We start from the raw sequence: 22,540 nt of genomic DNA on the forward strand, positions 1-22,540 counted from the left end.
TCTACTGACAATCTTCATTCATCATTAGCCAGTTTGACACTTCTCACAGGACATTTACGCATCCAGTTTTTTCTTCCAATGTGCAACAGTAATCGGGTCCTACTCTATGGGCCACGGCCTTTCATTTGGTTCTTTAATAATAGAAACCTTTGACCCTGCAAAAGTAGTTCCTGGGATAACTGGAGTGTTCCCACTGCATCCCTGGCTGAAGCCAGTGAATTCAGCACAGCCCAGAGATGCAACCAGGTTCGTCACAACATGAAACCATAGGGCTAAGTTTCGGCACCTACCTGGCATTATCCCGGCCGTGTGATTTCAGGAAGTTCTTCTCTCTGTACCTGGACAGGAATCCCACCAGCTCATCATTTGTCCTGTGAATTAAAACAGTTCACAATGTAAACAAGAGTTTGTAATCTTTTACTTCAAAAACTTATTGTTGATACTGGGCATGTTCTTTGTGAATTTTACGCTCGTCAAGATGAAGGATGTTTCTCTCTCCACAGATGCTGCCTGACCTACTGACTGTTTCCAGCTTTTTGTTTTATTTCAGATTTCCAGCATTCACAGTATTTTGCATATAGAGGATGTTAATGTTGGGAAATGGAACTTTTTCCATTTTGATTAGCATCAAATACTCCCAAGGCAGGTACAGCACGGGTCAGATACAGAGAAAAAAATCCCTCTACACTGCACCAGCAAACACTCCCAAGGCAGGTACAGCACAGATCAGACACAGAGAAAAAATCCCGCTACACTGCACCAGCAAACACTCCCAGTTCAGGTACAGCACGTGTTAAGATCCAGAGTAAAACTCCTTCTACACTGTCCCGCCAAACACTCGCAGGACAGGTACAGCACGGGCTAGTTACAGAGTAAAGCTACCCCTACAGAGAATCCAAAGAGCTTCTACAAATACATAAAGGGCAAAAGAGTAACTAGGGAGAGAGTAGGGCCTCTTAAGGATCAACAAGGTCATCTATGTGCGGAACCACAAGAGATGGGTGAGATCCTAAATGAATATTTCACATCGGTATTACGGTTGAGAAAGGCATGGATGTTAGGGAACTTGGGGAAATAAATAGTGATGTCTTGAGGAGTGTACATATTACCGAGAGGGAGGTGCTGGAAGTCTTAACACGCATCAAGGTAGATAAATCTCCGGGACCTGATGAAATGTATCCCAGGACATTATGGGAGGTTAGGGAGGAAATTGCGGGTCCCCTAGCAGAGATATTTGAATCATCGACAGCTACAGGTGAGGTGCCTGAAGATTGGAGGGTAGCAAATGTTGTGCCTTTGTTTAAGAAGGGCGGCGTGGAAAAGCCTGGGAACTACAGACCGGTGAGCCTGACATCTGTAGTGGGTAAGTTGTTAGAGGGTATTCTGAGAGACAGGATCTACAGGCATTTGGAGAGGCAGGGACTAATTAGGAACAGTCAGCATGGTTTTGTGAGTGGAAAATCATGTCTCACGAATTTGATTGAGTTTTTTGAAGGGGTAACCAAGAAGATAGTTGAGGGCTGTGCAGTAGACGTGGTCTACATGGACTTTAGCAAAGCATTTGACAAGGTACCGCATGGTAGGTTGTTACATAAGGTTAAATCTCATGGGATCCAAGGTGAGGTAGCCAATTGGATACAAAATTGGATTGACGACAGAAGACGGAGGGTGGTTGTAGAGGGTTGTTTTTCAAACTGGAGGCCCGTGACCAGCGGTGTGCCTCAGGGATCGGTGCTGGGTCCGCTGTTATTTGTTATTTACATTAATGATTTGGATGAGAATTTAGGAGGCATGGTTAGTAAGTTTGCAGATGACACCAAGATTGGTGGCATTGTGGACAGTGAAGAAGGTTATCTAGGATTGCAACGGGATCTTGATAAATTGGGCCAGTGGGCCGATGAATGGCAGATGGAGTTTAATTTAGATAAATGTGAGGTGATGCATTTTGGTAGATCGAATCGGGCCAGGACCTACTCCGTTAATGGTAGGGCGTTGGGGAGAGTTATAGAACAAAGAGATCTAGGAGTACAGGTTCATAGCTCCTTGAAAGTGGAGTCACAGGTGGATAGGGTGGTGAAGAAGGCATTCAGCATGCTTGGTTTCATTGGTCAGAACATTGAATGCAGGAGTTGGGATGTCTTGTTGAAGTTGTACAAGACATTAGTAAGGCCACACTTGGAATACTGTGTACAGTTCTGGTCACCCTATTATAGAAAGGATATTATTAAACTAGAAAGAGTGCAGAAAAGATTTACTAGGATGCTACCGGGACTTGATGTACTACTGCATTATAGTGACAGACCCGTACCCACCAGTACTGTACACAAGATACGGTGGCAGACCTGTACCCACCAGTAACGTACCCATGGTATACAGTGGCAGACCTTTACCCAGCAGTACAGTACCCGTTATTCAGTAACAGACCTCTACCCACCAGTAATGTACCTGTGTTATTCAGTGACAGATCTGTACCCACCAGGACTGTACCCCAGTTTGATTCATCAACAGTCCTCTACCCATCAGTGTTAGACAGTGACAGGCCTGTACTCGCCAGTACTGCACCCCAGTGTTATACGGTGACAGACCTGCACCCACCAGTACTGTACCCCAGTATTATACAGTGAGAGATCTGTACCTACCAGGACTGTTTCCCAGTGTTATACAGTGACAGATTTGTACCCACCAGAACTGTACCCCAGTGCTATAACAATAGACAATTACCCACCAGTACTCTACCATGTTATACAGTGACGGACCTGTACCCACCAGTACTGTATCTCAGTATTATATAGTGACAGACTTGTACTGTATCCCAGTGCTGGACAGAGACAGACCTCTACCCACCAGTACTGTACCCACCAGTGTTACAGTGACATCCTGTACCCACCAATACTGCACTCCAGTGTTATACAGATACAGACCTGTACCCACCAGTATTGTACCATGTTATATAGTGACAGACCTGTACCCACCAGTACTGTATCCTAGTATTATAGTGACAGATCTGTACCCATTAATACAGTACCCATGTTATACAGCAACAGACTGTACTCACTAGTACTGTATCTGTTATATAGTGACAGACCTGTACCCACCACTACTGTACTCCAGTGTTATACAGCGACAAACCTGTACACACCAGTGCTGTACCGTACTGTTAAACAGTTACAGACCAGTACTGAACCCCAGTGTTATACAGCGACAGACTTGGACCCATCAGTACTGTATCCCAGTGTTATACTGTGACTGACCTGTACCCACCAGTACTGTACACCATTGTTATAAAGTTACAGAACCCTACCCCACCTGTACTGTACCCGTTACAGTGACAGACCTGTACCTACCAGTGCTGCACCCCAGTATTATACAATGACGGACCTGTATCCACCAGTGCTGTACCCGTTGTACAGTGACAGACCTGTACCCACCAGTACTGTACCCAATATACAGTGACAGACCAGTATCCAACAGGACTGTACCCGTGTTACAATGACACATCTGTCCCCACCAGTAATGTATCCATTATACAGAGACAGATCTGTACCCACCAGTACTGTACCCATGTTATACAGTAACAAACCTGTACCCACCAGTACCGTACCACATTATTATACAATGACAGACCTGTACCCACTTGTACTTCACGCCAGTGTTATAGTGAGAAACCTTTACCCACCAGTACTGTTTCCCAGGGTTATACAATAACGGACCTGTACCCACCAGTACTGTGCCCGTTACATAGTGAGAGACCTGTATCCACCATTACTGCACCCCCGTGCTATAGTGAGAGGCCTTTACCCACCACTACTGTACCCCAGTGTTATACAGTGACTGACCTGTACCCATCAGTGGTGCAGCGACAGACCTCTACCCACCAGTACTGCACCCCAGTATTAGACAGAACAGTACTGTACCGTGTTACACAGTGACACATCTGTACCCACCAGTATGGTACTCCAGTACTGTACAGTGACAGACCTGCACCCACCAGCACTGTAACCCAGTATTATGCGATAGACCTGTATCCGCCGGTAAAGTACTTCAGTGTTATACGGGGACAAATCTGTACTCACCAGTACTGTACCCCAATGATATACGGTGACAGACCAGTACTGTATCCCAGTGTTATACAGTGACAGGTCTGGACCCACCAGTACTGTACTGCAATGATTTACAGTGACAGACCAGTACTGTATCCCAGCGTTACAGTGATAGACCTATACCCACCAGTACTGTATCCGTTACGTTGACAGACCTGTGCCCACCAATACTGTACACCTGTGTTATGCAATGACAGACCTGTACCCACCAGTACTGTACCCCAGTTTTATACAGCGACGGATCTCTATCCACCGGATCGTTCAAACTGACCACATGAAGAGTGGTTGTGTGAATGTAGTACCGGGGGACAAGGCTGCCCAAGGAAATGGGAGGACTGTCTTCAAGGAATGAAGTGAAAAAATTGGCAAAATAAATAAATGTTTTAGCAATGTCCCAAAACTCAAATGAAGTCACGAATCAGCGGAATCCATTATTACATGATTAGCTGCTCAGTGTGGATTACGTGCTGATGCACATGAAGCTGGATAATCCGCTAACACCTAATCTAGGTGTTAATTACTTCAGTAAGGATTGAACAAAATGGGAACAAAGCCAAATGGCATCTTGCCAACAGATAGACAAGTGCCTCGCAGGTCTCTCGAAGGATGATTATTATCCAACCATCCTTATGCTTGCCGTTGACTCATTGTCCATTTTCTAGCTCTTGTCAGTTCTTGGCTAGACTCCCAGATGAAAGTCATGCTGTCGAGAAGGGGGATCTGTCTTCGGGGATAAAGGAAATATATTTAAAGTCAGCAGCTTCCCCGACAGCCTGATGGGTAAAGGCCTTTTCCTGTGTAACACCAGAATGTGTCGGGTCCGATTCCAGGTATGTACTGGGTAGGCTAATCCCTGCCAGGAGGTTCGTGCAAGAGGCTCGTAACAACTGACCCTGGTGTTCAGGCTAAGGAGGAAGGACAAAATTACAGGCAGGGTTCCTCCTCCTCGCTATCCAGCGACTCTCACTGACATCGGATGAGGGCAGGATTACGAGCTCCCCACTGTCAAACAAACTGGTGACGTTTACTGTCTGGACTCACGAATGAAAACCTGGCCACATGGGAAGACGCATCGAAAACCGTCAACAAGAGTGGGACTGTACCCCAAAGTGAGTTAGGGCCTTCAAGAGAGGAGTGCGGGGAGGAGAGAGCAAGTATCACCAAAACTGCAGCATTTCTCAAAATGGCACCTATAAAGGACTAGTGTTATCCTCTGAGGCACCAATCAGGAGCTCGCTCACTTCCCCTTGCAGTGCCAGACTCCCATTATTTAAAGACACTGACCTGGTAGGGTAATCAGTGGCGCTCAGGTTGATGAAATAGTCCCACTGCCAGTCAGTCATTTCCAGCAGATCCTTCATACAGTGCAGGTACATCTTCAGCAGGCTTGCCCCTCCCCAGATTGTAACCATTCGCCAGGGGGTTATCCGGATGTTTGGGTACCGCTTTGCCAGCTGCATGACCTCCCTGTGCAGGTAATTGGAACGCTGTGGGAACAGAACGGCAGAAGTCACATTTAAAGCCTGAAAAGACTAAAATAATTGTACCCGTCAATGTCCCTATGTTCTTTTCACCGGTGTTTTCTCCTCTGCTCCTGAAGGTGCCGGCTCAAGCTGGAATCTAGCTCCTCAGGTACCATCAGTCCTCTGGTATCTTACCCAAGTGTGGTGCCCAGATTGGACACAATGCGCCAACTCAGGCCTAACCAGTGATTTATGAAGGTTTAGCATAACTTCCTTGCTTTTGTACTCTATGCTTCTATTTATAAAGCCAAGGATTCAGTGTGCTTTTTTAAACAGCCTTATCAACTTGTCCTGTCACCTTAAGATTTGTGTATATACACCCCCCGATCTCTCTGTTCCTGCACCTCCTTTAAAGTTGTACCATTTAGTTTATATTGCCTCTCCTCATTCTTCCTTCCAAATGCATCACTCAAGGGGGCCCCTTTCATAGCTTTAGTACAACAGCAATTTGTCGGCATCGATTTCGAGCTACGAATCGTCAACAAGGCCCTCTCTATCCATAGCCTCACGTCGGATAAGTCCATCAACGTTCTGGCCCTGATTGAAGCCTGGCTCACTGATGCTAATTTCTTCCCCTTCATGAAGCTGTCCCTCTTGGCTACTTGGTCTAAGATGCACCCCGCCCACATCACCATGGCAGCAGCGTGGTTCTCATTGCCAGGTCATAGCTCGGTTACCTTCCTTACTCTTCCAGGGTCTTCTCATTCAACCATCTTTCTCCCCCTCCTGCCTCCCCTTCAAAGCTTTCTGTCTGTTGTCCTCCTTAGCTTCTTGTTGATGTCACCTCCTTATCCTCTCCCTGCTTAGCCTCTGCACCTAGCAACTAAACAGCCTCAATATTAACCTTCAGCTCAATTCCCCTCGCCCTGTCTGCTGACCTCGGGTCACACTGAGTGTTTCATCGCTTCAGCCATCCAGGGAATAGCTGGTAAAGAATGAAAAAAGGAAAGAAAGCACTTGCATTTTATAGCACTTTTCACAACCTCAGGCCGTCCCAAAGCGCTTTACAGCCAATGAAGTATTTTTGATGTGTGGGCACTGTTGGAATGGATGAAATGCGACATCCAATTTGCACACCAGATCCCACAAGCAGCAATGAGATAATGACCAGATAATGTTTTAATGATGTTGGCTGAGGGATATATATTAGCCAGGACACTGGGTTGAACAACAACTTTCATTTATATAGCACCTTTAACACAGTGAAACATCCCAAAGGGCTTCACAGAAGGGATTATCAGACAAAATTTGACACTGAGCCACATAAGGAGATATTAGGACAGGTGACCAAAAGCTTGGTCAAAGAGGTAGGTATTAAGGAATGTCTTAAAGGAGGAGAGAGGAGTAGAAGGACCGAGGGATTTAGGGAGGGAATTCCAGAGCTTAGGGCCTAGGCAGCTGAAGGCACTTCCGCCAATAGTGGAGCGATGAAAATAGGGAATGCACAAGAAGCTAGAATTGGAGGAGCAGAGAGATCGCCCCTGCTCTTCCTCGAATAGTGCCTTGGGATCTTTTATGTCCACCTGAGAGGGCAGACGGGGCCTCGGTTTAACGTCTCATCTGAAACATGGGTGAAACAGGTGCTTGAATGAGTAGACGGTCCTGGTATTTTAAACAAGTGCAACAGACCCACTTGATGCGGAACTGCACAACTTCTATCTCTGAAGAAACGTCAGCGAGCCTGAGAATGTTGAGTGGGATATGTTTAGGCTCACTGGCTATCAGAAGCTCTTCTTGGATTAGGATTAGCAGGCACAGAACAGCACTGACTGTTTCCCCTATTTAATCTCTTCCTCCAGTGGCCATGAGTTAGTTGAGAAATTTGTCACACCTCCTCACATCAACACAGGTGTAATGTAAATCTAAATAAAATCTTTGGAACGGCTAGGAGCGCATGACCTCAAGCAAGTTCTATAAACAGTGAGAGCAATGAAGAACAATGTTAGCACCAGGATGTAAGTGAAGTGCAATGATGAGTGTGAAGTTTTCACACTCTGTACACCGGAACTGTGAAAAATAACCAGCCATACAAAATTAAACTGTGCTGGCTTAAGTGTGATTTTACATATCGTGTGCTCTTACTGATAGACTGAATAAACTCTGGTAAGACTCTCAAGGCCAGACTGATACTAAAATCTGTAACTCTAATAAAGAAAGAACTTGCATTTATATAGCGCCTTTCGCAACCTCAGGAGGTGCCAAAGTGCTCTACAGCCAATGAAATACTTCTGATGTGTAGTCACTGCTGTAATGTAGGAAACGCAGCAGCTAATTTGCGCACAGCAAGATCCCACAAACAGCAATGTGATAATGGCCAGATAATTTGTTTTAGTGATGTTCGTTGAGGGATAAACATTAGCCAGGACACCGGGGAGAATTTCCCTGCTCTTCTTCGAAATAGTGCCATGGGATCTTTACATCCACTTGAGATGGGCAGACGGGGCCCCGGTTAACGTTTCAAATGAAAAGATAGCACCTCCGACAGTGCGGCACTCCCTCAGTACTGCACTGAAGTGTTAACCTAGATTTTGTGGTCAAGTCTCTGGAGTGGGGGTTGAACCCACAACCTTCTGACTCAGGGGCGAGAGTACTACCACTGAGCCACTGCTGACACCTAATATATTAAATCTGCCACATATGGGATGCGCTCTTTATTCAGATATCACCACCCTGTTATGCCTCCAGGTGGTGCCACGATAGGATTTTCCATTGTAAAGCTCGCTGTGACACAGTCACGCCTGCAGCTACACGTTTCCACCACTAGATGTTGTTTCAAAAGCTCCAGCGACCCAGGTCCTGGAAATTTCTCAGAAACTCTATTTGCTATCAGGTTAAGTTTCAGTTTAAGATTTTAACTTTTTTTTTAAAATGTTAAATTTAATTTTTTCTCCTTTTAGGTTCTTGCTGCCCTTAACCTGCCGCATCCCCTCAAAATTGAAAAATAAACCGGGTTCCTACCCATTCCCAGGGTCTCTGGCCTGTGCTTTAACCTCATAATCTCAGATTTTTTATCTAGCACTTCACTATAACAACTGTACTCAAACCAGTGCCTCTTGTCACACTTCCTGTTCTTCAGCACCCATCCCAGCAATCTCACGATCTCCACAACTTCCAGGTTACCTCCCCGCTCCAATCAAAAAACCAACAAGGCTCCAGGCTGATTTCTCCAGATTCACCTTTACCCTATGGCACTGTAGTCACAGTCAGGGATGCTGTAGGATGGCCTAGTTGATAAAGGTACCGTACTGAACACTACAAAGCAGCAGGTCCCATGCTCGGTCACCAGTCTGTGCTGAGTTAGCTGATCTCAGGCGGGACAGCGGAAGGACCAGGCATCACTGGAGAGCGATCGGCAACAAGGGTCCTGGCTGTTCTTTGACCGTCTCCCTCGCTAGGGGGAGGGGGGGCAATTGTAGCTGAAGATATAATTGGCCTCAGTGCCCTTGCAATAGGGGGATTAAAAAGAAAATCAGCCAGTTATCCTGCTTCTCACTGCTATTGAGTGATGCCTGCTGCAAACGGTGCATCTATACACGTCAGGTGAGAACAGGATCAGACCTGGCTGTGGAGAATGGTCCTTGGGCAAGAGGCTGGACGTGGTTGGTACCCCATTCCATGGGGAGTTTAGGGAAGATGGGTGAAAGTGCAAAAACTCAGTGATTTCAATGGGGGGAAACGCTGCTAAAGTATTCACCTTGTTAAAGGAAGAAATGATGATCCCATGCTGACTGGAATGAATCTCCTGCTGCAAAGCACAGCTGTCAAGTCATCAGCCTGTCTAAAAATATACTCGCAGCATTAGATGAAAATTATTTTCAACATTAGCTTGATGAAGATTTTCCACACGTCACTAAACACCCAGCCAGACTGCACGGCAGAGTTCTGTGGATTGAGTGCTGCACGTCCCCTCACTGCTACATTAACTGTGTAACAAGCAGCTTATCCTTAGAACTTCATGTACTTCAAATATAAAAACTTCAGCTGCATGATTTGCAGCTGGTTTTATTGCTACAAAATGAAAAAGATGGTCAAATGTCTTTTATTTCCTCCCATGTCTCTTGAAGGTGTCGAATGCTTCCTGGTGTGGTCTTAGCAATTTATATCTCGCCGTAGTAAAACGTCCCAAGGCGCTTCATAGAGACATAAATCAGACTAAAACGGACACTGACCAAAGGAGATATTAGGAAGGGTGACCAAAAGCTTGTTTGAAGAGGCGGGTTTTAAGGAGGGTCTTAATGGAGGAGAGGGAGCTGGGGTCGAAGAGCTTTAGGGAGGGAATTCTAGAGCGTGTGGCCTAGACAGCTGAAGTCATGGCTGCCAATAGTGGGGTGAAGGAAGTAGGGGATGTACAAGAGTCCAGAGTTGGAGAGATCTCGGATTGTTGTAGGGCTGAAGGAGGCTACAGAGATCGGTAGGGGCGAGGCCATGGAGGGATTTGAACAAGAGGGCGAGATTTTTAAAATCAAAGCATCGTTGGACCAGGAGCCAACGTAGGTCAGCGAGCACAGAGGTGATGGGTGAACGGGACTTGGTGCGAGTTAGGATATGGGCAGCACAGATTTGGATGAGTTCAAGTTTCTGGAAGGTGGATGATGGGAGGCCGGCCAGGAGAACATTGGAATAGTTGAGTCTAAAGGTAACAACGGCATGGATGAAGGGTTCAGCAGCAGATGGGCTAAGGCAGGAGTGGAGTTGGGCGATGTTATGGAGGTGGAAATAGGCGGTCTTTGTGATGGAGAGGATATGGCGTCAGAAGTTCAGCTCAGGATTGAATAGGAGAGTGAGATTGCAAATGGTCTGGTTGAGCCTCAGACAGTGGCCAGGGAGAGAGACTGAGTCGGTGGCAATGGGATGGAGCTTGTGACGGAGCTGAAGACGATGGTTTTGGTCTTTTCAATGTGTAACGGGAGGAAACTATGGCTTATCCAAGATGTCAGACAAGCAGCGTGACAAATCATAGGCAGTTGCGGCGTCGAGAGAGGTGATGGAGAGGTAGAGCTGGATGTCGTCAGCGTGCATATGGAATCTCACCCCATATCTGCAGATTATGTAGACTATGAGCAGCATATACATAAGGAAGAGAATGGGGCCAAGGATAGATACTTGGAGGACTCCCGAGGTAATGGTGTGGGGGCACGAAGAGAAGCCATTACTGGAGATGCTCTGGCTACGTTCAGATAGAAAAGAATGGAACCAAGTGAGGGTAATCTTACTGAGCTGGACAACAGAGGAGAAGTATTGGGGGAAGATGATGTGGTCGACTGTGGCAAAGGCTGCCGACAGTTCAAGGAGGATGAGGTCACAGTTATATAGGATGTTATTTGTGACTTTGATGGGGGCCATTTCAGCTCTGTGGTAGGGGCGGAAAACTGATTGGAGAGCTTCATACATGGAGTTGCGGGAAAGATGGGCACAGATTTGGGAGGCAACAACGCGTTCAAGTACTTTGGAGAGATAAAAGAGTTTGGTGATAGGGTGGTAATTTGCAAGGACAGAAAGGTCAATTGTGTTTTTTTTTTGAGGGTTGGGGGGGTGATGACGGTAGTTTTGAAAGCAATAGAGTCAACATCTGAAGAGAGGGAACCGTTAACAATGTCAGCTAGCAATGTCTTCTCCCTCGCCCAGGGGCACTGAGGCCAAGGTGCAACAATTCACTGCCTGCCTAGCTGAGATCCACTTACTCAGTATTGACTCAATGTCAAACCTCCCACCTTCCTAATCTGTGTAGTTTAATCCCCCTTATTGTGGCTACAAAAGCAGGTCAGAGGCTGAGTATTTTGCGGCGAGTGACTCACCTCCTGACTCCCCAAAGCCTTTCCACTATCTACAAGGCACAAGTCAGGAGTGTGATGGAATACTCTCTACTTGCCTGAATGAGTGCAGCTCCAACAACACTCAAGAAGCTCGACACCATCCAGGACAAAGTAGCCCGCTTGATTGGCACCCTATCTAAACATTCACTGCCTTCACCACCGGCGCACTGTGGCTGCAGTGTGTACCATCCACAGGATGCACTGCAGCAACTTGGCAAGGCTTCTTCCAAACGCCGCCCCCCAAACCTGCGACCTCTACCACCTAGAAGGACAAGGGCAGAAGGCACATGGGAACACCACCACCTGCACGTTCCCCTCCAAGTCACATACCATCCCGACTTGGAAATATATCGCCGTTCCTTCATCGTCGCTGGGTCTAAATCCTGGAACTCCCTATCTAACAGCACTGTGGGAGAACCTTCACCATACGGACTGCAGCAGTTCAAGAAGGCGGCTCACCACCACCTTCTCAAGGGTAATTAGGGATGGGCAATAAATGCTGGACTTACCAGCGACGCCCACATCCCATGAATGAATTAAAAAAAACACCAGACAGGCCGCTGACTAACCAAGCCGTCAGCCTTCTTTTGAACGAATGGGTGAAAACAGACCGTCGTATCAAACCAGTATCATCTGTTTTATAAATGGCCTGGAAGACTCGGTGATCTATTTACCAGGACTACCTGGGGTAGTAAGCCAACCCTTGGGAAGATGTCTGTCACATATTAGTTGAGGCAGAGAAAATCCACATTTACACAAATGGTTTTATTTAGTGATGAGTTTAAATCAAACTCAGGTGGCCAACTAGTACTCAGTCCAGTTTCCTGCCCTCCTCTCCTGAAGCCGGTAACTGACAGGCAGTTCTACCGGCACCTGCTGCTCTCTGGTGCCTCAGGGAAGTGGCCATTCTTCATGTGTACGTATAGATAGTGAGTGTCGGCAGGATGATCTGCCTTGGGCAGCATCGAAGCAGAGTCCAATCCTGTCCTATGTACACAGGCACTTTCCAGTAGGGGTCACTGGCAAGTGATCAGGAGTGGGAACCTTAGCTGATTTCTTCTCCCTAATCCAGGAGTGCACTGCCTGAAAAGATGGTGGAAACAGATTCAATAATAACTCTCAAAAGGGAATTGGTTAAATACTTGAAACGGAAAAATTTGCAGGGCTATGGGGAATGAGCAGGGGAGTGGTATTAATTGGATAGCTCTTTCAAGGAGCCAGCATAGGCACGATGGGCTGAATGGCCTCCTTCTGCGCTGTATGATTCTATTTGTGTACTCTGTTTTTTGTAAACAAGGAGCATGAATTTAGTTTCTCCCTGTGTAATTTATTTCGAATTAAAAGTTTGTAAATATTAGTCGATCTCCTGGTGCATTTCACGTGGGGAAGTCCAAGTGTAGTCTTCAGTTGAAGTGGGGTTAGAAAGCAAGGGAATAATGGCGCGCAGATGTAATTCCATCCCATTCTTATTTTCATATATTATTTGATTTTATATTATTTATAGTAGTGCAGTTGATATTGTGTATATGGACTTTCAAAAGGAATTTGATAAAGTACCACGTAATAGATTTGTTGGCAAAATTAAAGTCCATGGGATTAAAGGGACAGTGGCAGCAGGGATACAAAATTGACTATGCTAAAGCTATACTAAAACTTTATAAAACACTGGTTAGGTCTCAGCTGGAGTATTGTGTTCAATTTTGGGCACCGCACTTTAGGAAGGATAGCAAGACCTCAGAGAGGGTGCAGAAGAGATTTACTAGAATGGTGCCAGGGATGAGGGACTTGAATTATATGGAGAGACTGGAGACGCAGGGATTGTTCTCCTTGCAGCAGAGAAGGTTAAGAGGAGATTTGATAGAGGTGTTCAAAATCATGAACGGTTTTGATAGAGTAAATAAGGAGAAACTGTTTCCAGGGGAAGAAGGGTCAGTAACCAAAGGACACAGATTTAAGAAGACTGGCAAAAGAGCCAGAGGCGACATGAGGAAATATTTTTTTACGCAGCGAGTTGTGATGACCTTGGATCCAACGCCTGAGAGGGTGGTGGAAGCAGATTCAATATTAAGTTTCAAAAGGGAATTGGATAAATACTTAAAGGGAAAAATTTACAGGGCTATGGGGAAAGAGTAAGGGAGTGAGACTAATTCGATAGCTCTTTCAAAGAGCCGGCACAGGCACGAGGGGCCTAATGGCTTCCTCCTGTACTGTACCATACTATGATAGCTAAATAGCAAAACTAAGGGCAATTTGAGAAGCAGAGAAGTAGACCTGGTTGGAGCCTCTCTGCAGTCCAGGTTGAGATGAGAAATGTAAAACTAAGACTACAGTGCCAGCACTGGTGGGAGGGTGCAATTACAGTGTGACACGTTTATATAGGCAGTTCCCACAATAAATGTGGACATTGGGATTTACAATGGAAAAAGATTAACACAAAAGTGTGATAAAAATGCGACAACAGGAAATATGGTTTTGTAGACTGGAGGTTCATTCATATGTAAGATCTTTAATATATTATAGAAATACATTCCTCTGCCATTTCAAATATTACTAGCTAACAATGTGCACGTGCCTCAAAGGATTATTTTGTGCACTTGTACATGTTGTGCCATTCATTTCTCAACTGGCAAATGCAATTTTCATGGCCTAGCAGTGTGGAATTATAGAAATTACAGCATGGAATCAGGCTGTTCGGCACAAGCAGTCCACGTTGGTGTTTATCCTCCACGTAAACAGTAGTCCTATCACATGTCCCCATCCTGTTCCCATCTCTTTATTCGCTTTCCTTCAACCACCTATCTATTCTTAAATGCTGACAAGCCATATAGACCAGGAGGTCCTCGGTTCAATTTCTAGTTTGATTTGCTTGGGTAGTAGTTCGATCACTACAATGGACCTCAGCTCTTTCCTGCACTGCTGAATAAGTGAAGGTGCCTGGTCCTGATCATGATACAGTAACCCCTGTTGGCAAGTGCCTGTACATACATATCAGGTGAGAAAAGACTCACATTTGGATATGATGCCCTCCGCTGTTAAGTAGCCTGCCCAAACTCTCACATGAGCAAGAGTCTTGGGTGAGGCACCGCGGAGCTTCCGCACATATGGAACTGAACCTCAACGAGAATCAGCCTCACCATCAGAGGAGGGAAGAGAACTGGCAAAAATAAATTAACTCCCCATTAAAAGGGATTAAAAATATGAGACACCTGATATTCATAATTAATCTGTAACAGCCCATATTCCTCAACCCCATCCCTTCCCAGAAACCCAGTTATTCTCTGCTTCAATATCCTTCCCTGGACATTATTCCACAATTCAATTACTTTTTAAGAACACTGGAATAGGAGTAGACCATTCAGCCCCTTGAGCCTGCTCTGCCATTCTATTAGATCACAGCTGATCTGTACCATACCTCTATTTACCCATCTTCGCTCCATATCCTTCGAAATCTTTGCCCAACAAAAATCTATCGATCTCAGTCTTGAAAATTTCCATTGACCCCCAGCATCCACTGCCTGTTGGGGAAGAGAATTCCAGATTTCCACTACCCTCTGTGTGAAAAAGTGCTTCCTCATTTCACCCCGAACGATCTAGCTCTAATTTGATTATGCCCCCTTGTTCGGGACTCCCCCACCAGAGGAAATAGTTTCTCTCTATCTACCCTATCGAATCCCTTTATCGTTTTAAACACCAAGATCACCCCTCAATCTTCTAAACTCAAGGGAATACAACAAAGTCTATGCAACACGTCCTCATAATTTAACCCTTTCAGCCCAGATATAATTCCAGTGAATCTGCGCTGTAGCCTCTCCAAGGCCAATATATCCTTCCTGAAGTGCGGTGCCCTTTTGGTTGTAACAGTACCCCGCCCCGCCCCCCCCCACCCCACCCCACAAGATTTCACTTCTTACCCATAACGTCTCCATTTTTAACCTGTGTGCTTGCATTTGAAATCTTGTCAATACCATTTAGTGTTTCGGTTCAATATGTGTCCTAAACGGGTGAAGTTCTCAGCCACACAACAAGCAGAAACCGTTCTGCTAATCTCGATCAGTGCGGGAGGACCTACCTTGTCCACGTGGATGTAGTAGAAGTGGTGGTGATAATAGATGGCTTTGATCAGCCGCTTCAGCTGCCTGATGGCTCTGCCGTGCACGACAAGGACGTAGGCAATTCTAATGGGGTTCTGGACTGAAACCACATCTACATTGCTGTCGTCCCACTGGATGTTGCTGTTGGGTTTCCCTACAAAGAAATATTACCAGTTAGACTAATAATCACACCCACGCAAGGGTCTAACGCAATGCTGACAGATTCTTTTTATTTTATTCCTCAATTCTCTCTCCTTCTCTTCCCATCGTTAAAGGCACCACCTCCTGGAGTATGATTCCCGCTGCAGTCTGCAGCCCCTTGGGTACATTGCTCAAACAGTCATTCATCAGATGCAAGGCTGGGTAGATAGGCAGACTGTTTGCTCTTCGGAAGGTGTTGCAGCGGAGTCTGATCCTGTCTTTACTGATGTACACTCTCCAGCAAGGGGAAATGAACAGTGATTATAAACAGAGGCATTGAGTATAAAAGCAAGGAAGTTATACTAAACGTTTAGGCTTAGCATAACTTCCACTGGTTAGGCTTCAGCTGGAGTATTGTTTACAATTCTGCGCACCACACTTTAGGAAGGATGTCATGGCCTTGGAGAGGGTGCAGAAGAGATTTACGAGAATGATACCAGGGATGAGGGACTTCAATTATGTGGAGAGGCTGAAGAAGCTGCGATTGTTCTCCTCAGAGCAAAGGAGGTTAAGGGGAGATCTAATTACAACATTCAATAATCAAAATTACAATGTGTTTTGATAGAGTAAATAGAATCTGTTTCCACTGGCAAGAGGGTCAGTAACCAGAGGACACAGGTTTAAGATAATTGGCAAAAGAACCAGAGGGAAGATGAAGAGAAAAAAAATTTATGCAGTGAGTTGTTATGATCTGGAATCCACTCCCTGAGAGGGCGGTGGAAGCAGATTCAATAGTAACTTTCAAAAAGGAATTGGATATATATTTAAAAAGGAAAGAATTTCAGGGCTATGGGGAAAGAGCGGGGAAGTGGGACCAATTGGATAGCTCTTTCAAAGAGCTGGCACAGGCACAATAGGCCGAAAAGCCTCCTTCTATGCTGTATAATTCTATGATCAAGAGCAGAAACCCAAGCTGATTTTGCTTCTCTTTGGCCCAAGGACGTTGAGGCCAATAGTAGTTTCCCCACTACCTCCCCAATGTCTGAGACCAAGTACTGAACTCAGGATCTCCCTGGATTCGATCTCTCAGTGCGACATTGGACAGTACATTAACTAACAAAGCCCACAGCGAGCTCCCAAAAACCACCTTCTTGTTTCAAAAAGAGGAATCTTTCTTCCAATCGTAAGTTGAAAAAAAAGCTGTCACATTTAACACAATGGAGAAGTACACAGAGTGCTCTGACAAGGACCCTGCTACTGTTTAAACTAAATGATTTAAAGAACTGCCTAAAGCAGAAAATGTTTGTAAATGTACAGCTCAGGAGATACTCCGTCAGCGGTTACACATGGTATTCCCCTCCCGCTGATAGTTCAGTTTGTAAGCCTCATGTGTAACAGCCACGCAGACCAGGAAGGTCCAGGTAGCTGATCTTGGCCTGGATGCAGCGTGAGTGCCACGACTGATCTCGGCCTGGATGCAGCGTGAGTGCCACGACTGATCTCGGCCTGGATACAGCGGGAGTGCCACGACTGATCTCGGCCTGGATGCAGCGGGAGTGCCACGACTGATCTCAGCCTGGATGCAGCGGGAGTGCTACGACTGATCTCGGCCTGGATGCAGCGGGAGTGCCACGATTGATCTCGGCCTGGATGCAGCGGGAGTGCCACGACTGATCTTGGCCTTGATGCAGCGGGAGTGCCACGACTGATCTCGGCCTGGATACAGCGGGAGTGCCACGACTGATCTCGGCCTTGATGCAGCGGGAGTGCCACGACTGATCTTGGCCTTGATGCAGCGGGAGTGCCACGACTGATCTCGGCCTGGATACAGCGGGAGTGCCACGACTGATCTCGGCCTTGATGCAGCGGGAGTGCCACGACTGATCTCGGCCTTGATGCAGCGGGAGTGCCACGACTGATCTCGGCCTTGATACAGCGGGAGTGCCACGACTGATCTCGGCCTGGATGCAGCGTGAGTGCCACGACTGATCTCGGCCTGGATGCAGCGGGAGTGCCACGATTGATCTCAGCGCTCCTGAGCTAGGGAGAGGAAAAATCAGGGTCCCTGTTCCTGACTGTTGCCCAGTGACCAACTCTCAAAAATATGCATTTGTCTGTCAGTTGAGAACGGGACCTGGACAGGTTCTGATGCCCTCCCCCAACCCCCCAAACCTTCACGGTCACCACCACTCACAACCATGCGCACTGTAGTGCCCATCAATTATCCCTGTTACAAGGACAGAGCGGTAGGTTCTAGGGAATGGTGGGCATCAAGGTCAACGTGGGAGCTGGCTGATTTTGCACAGATAATATTGCAGGTGAGTCTGCATGGAGCAGACGAGCAAATATAACTTGAGGTTAGGGAGGAAAGCAGCTAACAGATCACTACAGTTAATAAAAGGGCAATGGAAAGTAATTAAGTCATTCGGATAAGACATTAAACTGAAGCCCCGTCTGCTCTCTTCAGGTGGGTGTAAAAGATCCCATGGCATTATTGGAAGAGCATCAGGCAGATCTCCTGATGTCTTGGCCAACATTCATCCCTCAGCCAACATCATAACCAGATTAACTGATCATTCATCACATTGGTACATTAGAGAGAGAAGGAGAGGAGAAAAGAGAAAGTGGGACCAAAATAGATGAAATAAAATAGGGATGGTGACAGGGACTCTCATTGCAACGACAGCTTGCACTCACTACTCACAATCTCCTTTCACAAGTTTTATCTGTGATGTTTTATCAAATATAGATCATATATCACACAGAGCGGAAACATAAGACTGCTCGTCAATCGAGGAGACACTACACATCCTCACAGATCAGAACTGCAATGGTTTGTTAAGTGCAACCTTCAGTTTAAGTTCTGGACCATTTAGTACGGGCAGAATCCACTACTTTAGGGTCAAAACAATGGAAGAGGACAACATGGCGTATCGCCGAGGCGCAGTGCGTCAACACATGGCCAGACGTGGGCTCGCTAGTCCCATACACGCTGTGGTCCTCTTCGCAGCTGCATCGTCACAGGGAGAATCATACTGGGGCTAAAAGGGTTAAATTTCATAGACTAGGCTTGTATTCCCTTGAGTATAGAGGATTACGGGGTGATCTAATTGAGATGTTTAAGATGATTAAAGGATTTGTCAGAGTAGATAGAGAGAAACTATTTCCTCTGGTGGGGGAATCCAGAACAAGGGGACATAATCTTAAAATTAGAGCTAGGCCGTTCAGGGATGATGTCAGAAAGCGTGTCTTCACATAAAAGGGGAGTGGAAATCTGGAACTCTCGCCCCAAAAAATTGTTGAGGCTGGGGATCAATTGAAAATTTAAAAACTGAGATTGAAAGACTTTTGTTAGGTGAGGGTATTAAGGGTTACAGAACCAAGGCGGGTAGATGGAGTTAAGATACAGATCGGCCATGATGTAATTGAATGGCGGACCAGGTTCGAGAGGCTAAATGGCCTCCTCCTGTTTCTATTTTCCTATGAAACCATAAACGACCACGAGCTGGGGCTCTTTTGTTTACTTGTCTGACTGGCATCAGGGTAGTGCTGATTGAGAGGTGGGCGCAGTGCCCGCCCGTGGTCCTGACGCTGACCTGCCTGATGCCTAGACCAAGAAAAGTTGAAACAGGAGAAAAATAACAGCTCACCTCAACAAAATCAAAAACGGGATGATAAAAGGAAGAACAAACAAACTTCCATTTCTATAACGCCTTTCACTAGCTCGGGACTTCCCAAAGCACTTTACAGCAAATAAAATTTTTTCAGACATGTAATCACTGGCTGTAATGTAGCAAACGCGGCAGCCAATTTGTGCATGCCAAGATCCCACAAATATCAATGTGATAATGACCAGATAATCTTTGTTTTTAGTGATGTTAGTTGAGGGATAAATTGGCCAGGACCACCTCTAGCAAGGGACCAGCCCGAGCTAGAGATCAATCAGCTCACTGTCCAGAGTGAAATATGAACAATGGTGAGTTGCAGGAGGACTGGTGGACCAATGGAACTGTACCCCAGAGTGAGTTGGTACCTTGACGTTTGGGCGGGGGGCTAAGGTGAATTAAAAATCTGCCATCAATGCCTTTAGGTTTGTACAGCTGTAGTTTTATGCGGATAAAGTTTACATAATTGTGGATCTACAAACACTGTTTTAGTAATAATATACAATAAAATAAGTTGGAGTGTTTTAGTAACTGTTCCCGTGGGGAGCTGTGTGATAGAGAACGTGTCCATGTGTGGGGAAGATGTTGTGTATGAGTTTTTGTGTCATTTTCATTTTGTGTAGTAATGACTGAGTTTGTTTCCAGCCCAGTGGGAAGAAATGGTTCTAATACATGAATCCGCTATCTCCTCTATAGAATGCAATTAATATTTTGGCACTGGAAATTAAACTAAAATAAAATTAACTAAATCAACAGGATGACCCCGTGCTGATGAACAAAACTTTGTTTTGGCAATGTAACACCTTTAGCTGAGAGTACAATGTCACGAGAAGAACCTTTGCAGTTTTTTCGGAAAGTCATTTTTTTGTCAAAGGGCTGTGGGCAGATGAGAGGTCTTAAGCACTATGTTAGCCAAGAAAATAAAATCCTCTTGTTCTCTGCAAAAATACTGTTTCTTAGAAAGAGGGCAGTGGTGGGGGGGGCCCTCTTTCAGGGACATATATTTCCAAAGTGGAGCGCAGCAAAAAATGTTCGGGAACCTTCGATTTAAAGGTTTAAATCTCACAAGCACGCGTTTCAAAAAGAACCTGTCAGGAATTCTCTGGAAGCATTCGATAATTTTTTGAGATTAAGCGGTGGTTTTGGACAGGAGTAGCAGTCAGTTGCTTTTTTAAAAAAAAATAAAAAAGGAGTTAGCAATGAACAGCACACATCAGCTGAGTGGACAGTAGCAGTCACTCCAACGGGTAAATAATAAATAATACCTCCATAAACTTGAGCTCATCCAAAACTCTGCTGCCCGTATCCTAACTTGCACCGAAGTCCCGTTCACCCATCACCCCTGTGCTCGCTGGCTCCCAGTCCTGCCACACAACGATTTTAAAATTCTTATCCTTGTGTTCAAACCCATCCATGTCCTCTCCCTATCTCTGTAACCTCCTCCAGCCGTACAACCCTCCAAGAACTCTGCGTTCCTCCAACTCTGACTTCTTGCGCAACCTCAATTTCCTGAGCTGCACCATTGACGGCCGTGCCTTCAGCCGCCTGGGCCCTAAGCTCTGGAATTCCCTCCCTAAACCTCTCCGCCTCGTTACCTCTGTCTCCTCCTTTAAGACGCTCCTTAAAACCTACCTCTTTGACCAAGCTTTTGGTCATCTGTCCTACTGTCTCATGCGGCTCGGTGTCAAATTTGTTTTGTCTCATTACGCTCCTGTGAAGCACCTTGGGACGTTTTATTACGTTAAAGGCGCTATATACATGCAAGTTGTCGTTGCATACCCGCACAAGATGGGACAAGTTCAGGACCACTGGTTTATGGTGACTGAATGAGTCAAATCCTGTTTTTATTGGGGCTGTGTTCGTGACTCTGACCATTTTACTGAAATAACGGGTGAGGCAGTGGCCACTAGGATAAAGTGAAGCGGAGGCACATACTGATCGAGTCAGGGATGTCTGTTAAAAAACAAAATGCAATTAAAATCCCTACAAGTTTTCAATAGTTCTTTGTTTTAACTGATGACAGATTCCTAAACTAGCTCCTGCCCCGTAACACAGAGAGCACTGACCTCAAAGGCAGCCACAAGTAGCAGCTCTCAAAACTGACCGTACCTAGTCTGACCCACATTAAGATGGTTATCCTGGTGATTAATCTGGGATATGTTGTTGAGGTTCCCTGGAGACACAGCTGTGGCTGAGTGATATGGCCACAGAGAGAGGGAAAACACAAGTCTGACCTGGTGTTAACCCAGGTGGGATGTTAAATCGAGGGAAGTGGTTGGACTGAAAAAAGCTGGGAAGTATTCAGTATGGGTGCGATTGATGATACTGGTAAGAGCAGAAGAATCGTTTCTAGGCCTGGCACTTTTTTCTACTGTCAGAACTGGATAGAGGGCAGGAGCGGGAAGAGTAGGAGGTGAATTCATGAAATCTTCCTTGGTAGTGGTAAAAATTTACTGAAAACCTTGATCAGTGAGATGCCTGCATCACAAGACACCGAAGTAGAGTAGAAAAGCATGGCCCCTGTTTTAAAATCTGAAATGCTTTCCATTTCAGAAATTTCCACACACCCATTCAGAAACTGGATACTAGGCAACCCGAGCTAAGCACTAGGGCGAGAATTACCCAATAGGGACATGCAAATTGCTGATGTCTACATTTAGATCTCCTCTACAGCATCACGGCATGGAGTAGGAGGCTGCAGAGACCCTGGAGGCCTCTGTACCCCAATTTGATTCTGAACCATTTCTGTGTAAATCACAGCCTAGATGTAGTGCCATCTCCTCACATAACAGCGCTGCCTCAACTCTCAAGGAATGTACAGGGCATCAGTCACTGGGAAGGATTCCGCAATTGACGCACATTGTGAAATGGGGTGCTGGCATTAGTCTGAGGCTTAAGATGGGTTAACCGGGGCCTACCCTATGCGGTGGGCCTCACCAATACGGAGATGAGGAAAATGAAGTATCAGCTGACCAGGCACCGCCACTAAACTTTCAAAAGTGGAGCCATCAAAAAACTCAATTAAACAAGATCGAACTTTCAAAATATCGTCCACATAGCAACCACAAGAAGTGCTCAATTTGAAACTGCATAGAAGTATTACAGCATAGAAACACACTAAAGGCATGGAAGTAACAAGCTTTAACGAGCAGCGAAGATTACTGCCAATGTCAGGCACAAAAATATCTACAGAGGCGGCCCAGAAGA

General features: G+C 45.8%; 1 protein-coding gene across 1 annotated transcript in view; it reads right to left on the reverse strand.

Annotated features, from left to right (window-relative positions):
- xylt2 (xylosyltransferase II) overlaps positions 1-22,540 on the reverse strand; it is a 252,246-nt gene that overhangs the window by 84,518 nt on the left and 145,188 nt on the right. Inside the window, exons 3-5 of the mRNA XM_068004414.1 lie at positions 15,506-15,681; positions 5,385-5,587; positions 291-371 (exon numbers count right to left, since the gene is read on the reverse strand). Coding sequence (XP_067860515.1) covers positions 291-371; positions 5,385-5,587; positions 15,506-15,681 — 460 coding nt within the window. The remainder of the gene's footprint in view (positions 1-290; positions 372-5,384; positions 5,588-15,505; positions 15,682-22,540) is intronic.

This window comes from Heptranchias perlo, chromosome 23 (genome assembly GCF_035084215.1).
Source record: "Heptranchias perlo isolate sHepPer1 chromosome 23, sHepPer1.hap1, whole genome shotgun sequence".
Taxonomy (NCBI): Eukaryota; Metazoa; Chordata; class Chondrichthyes; order Hexanchiformes; family Hexanchidae; genus Heptranchias; species Heptranchias perlo.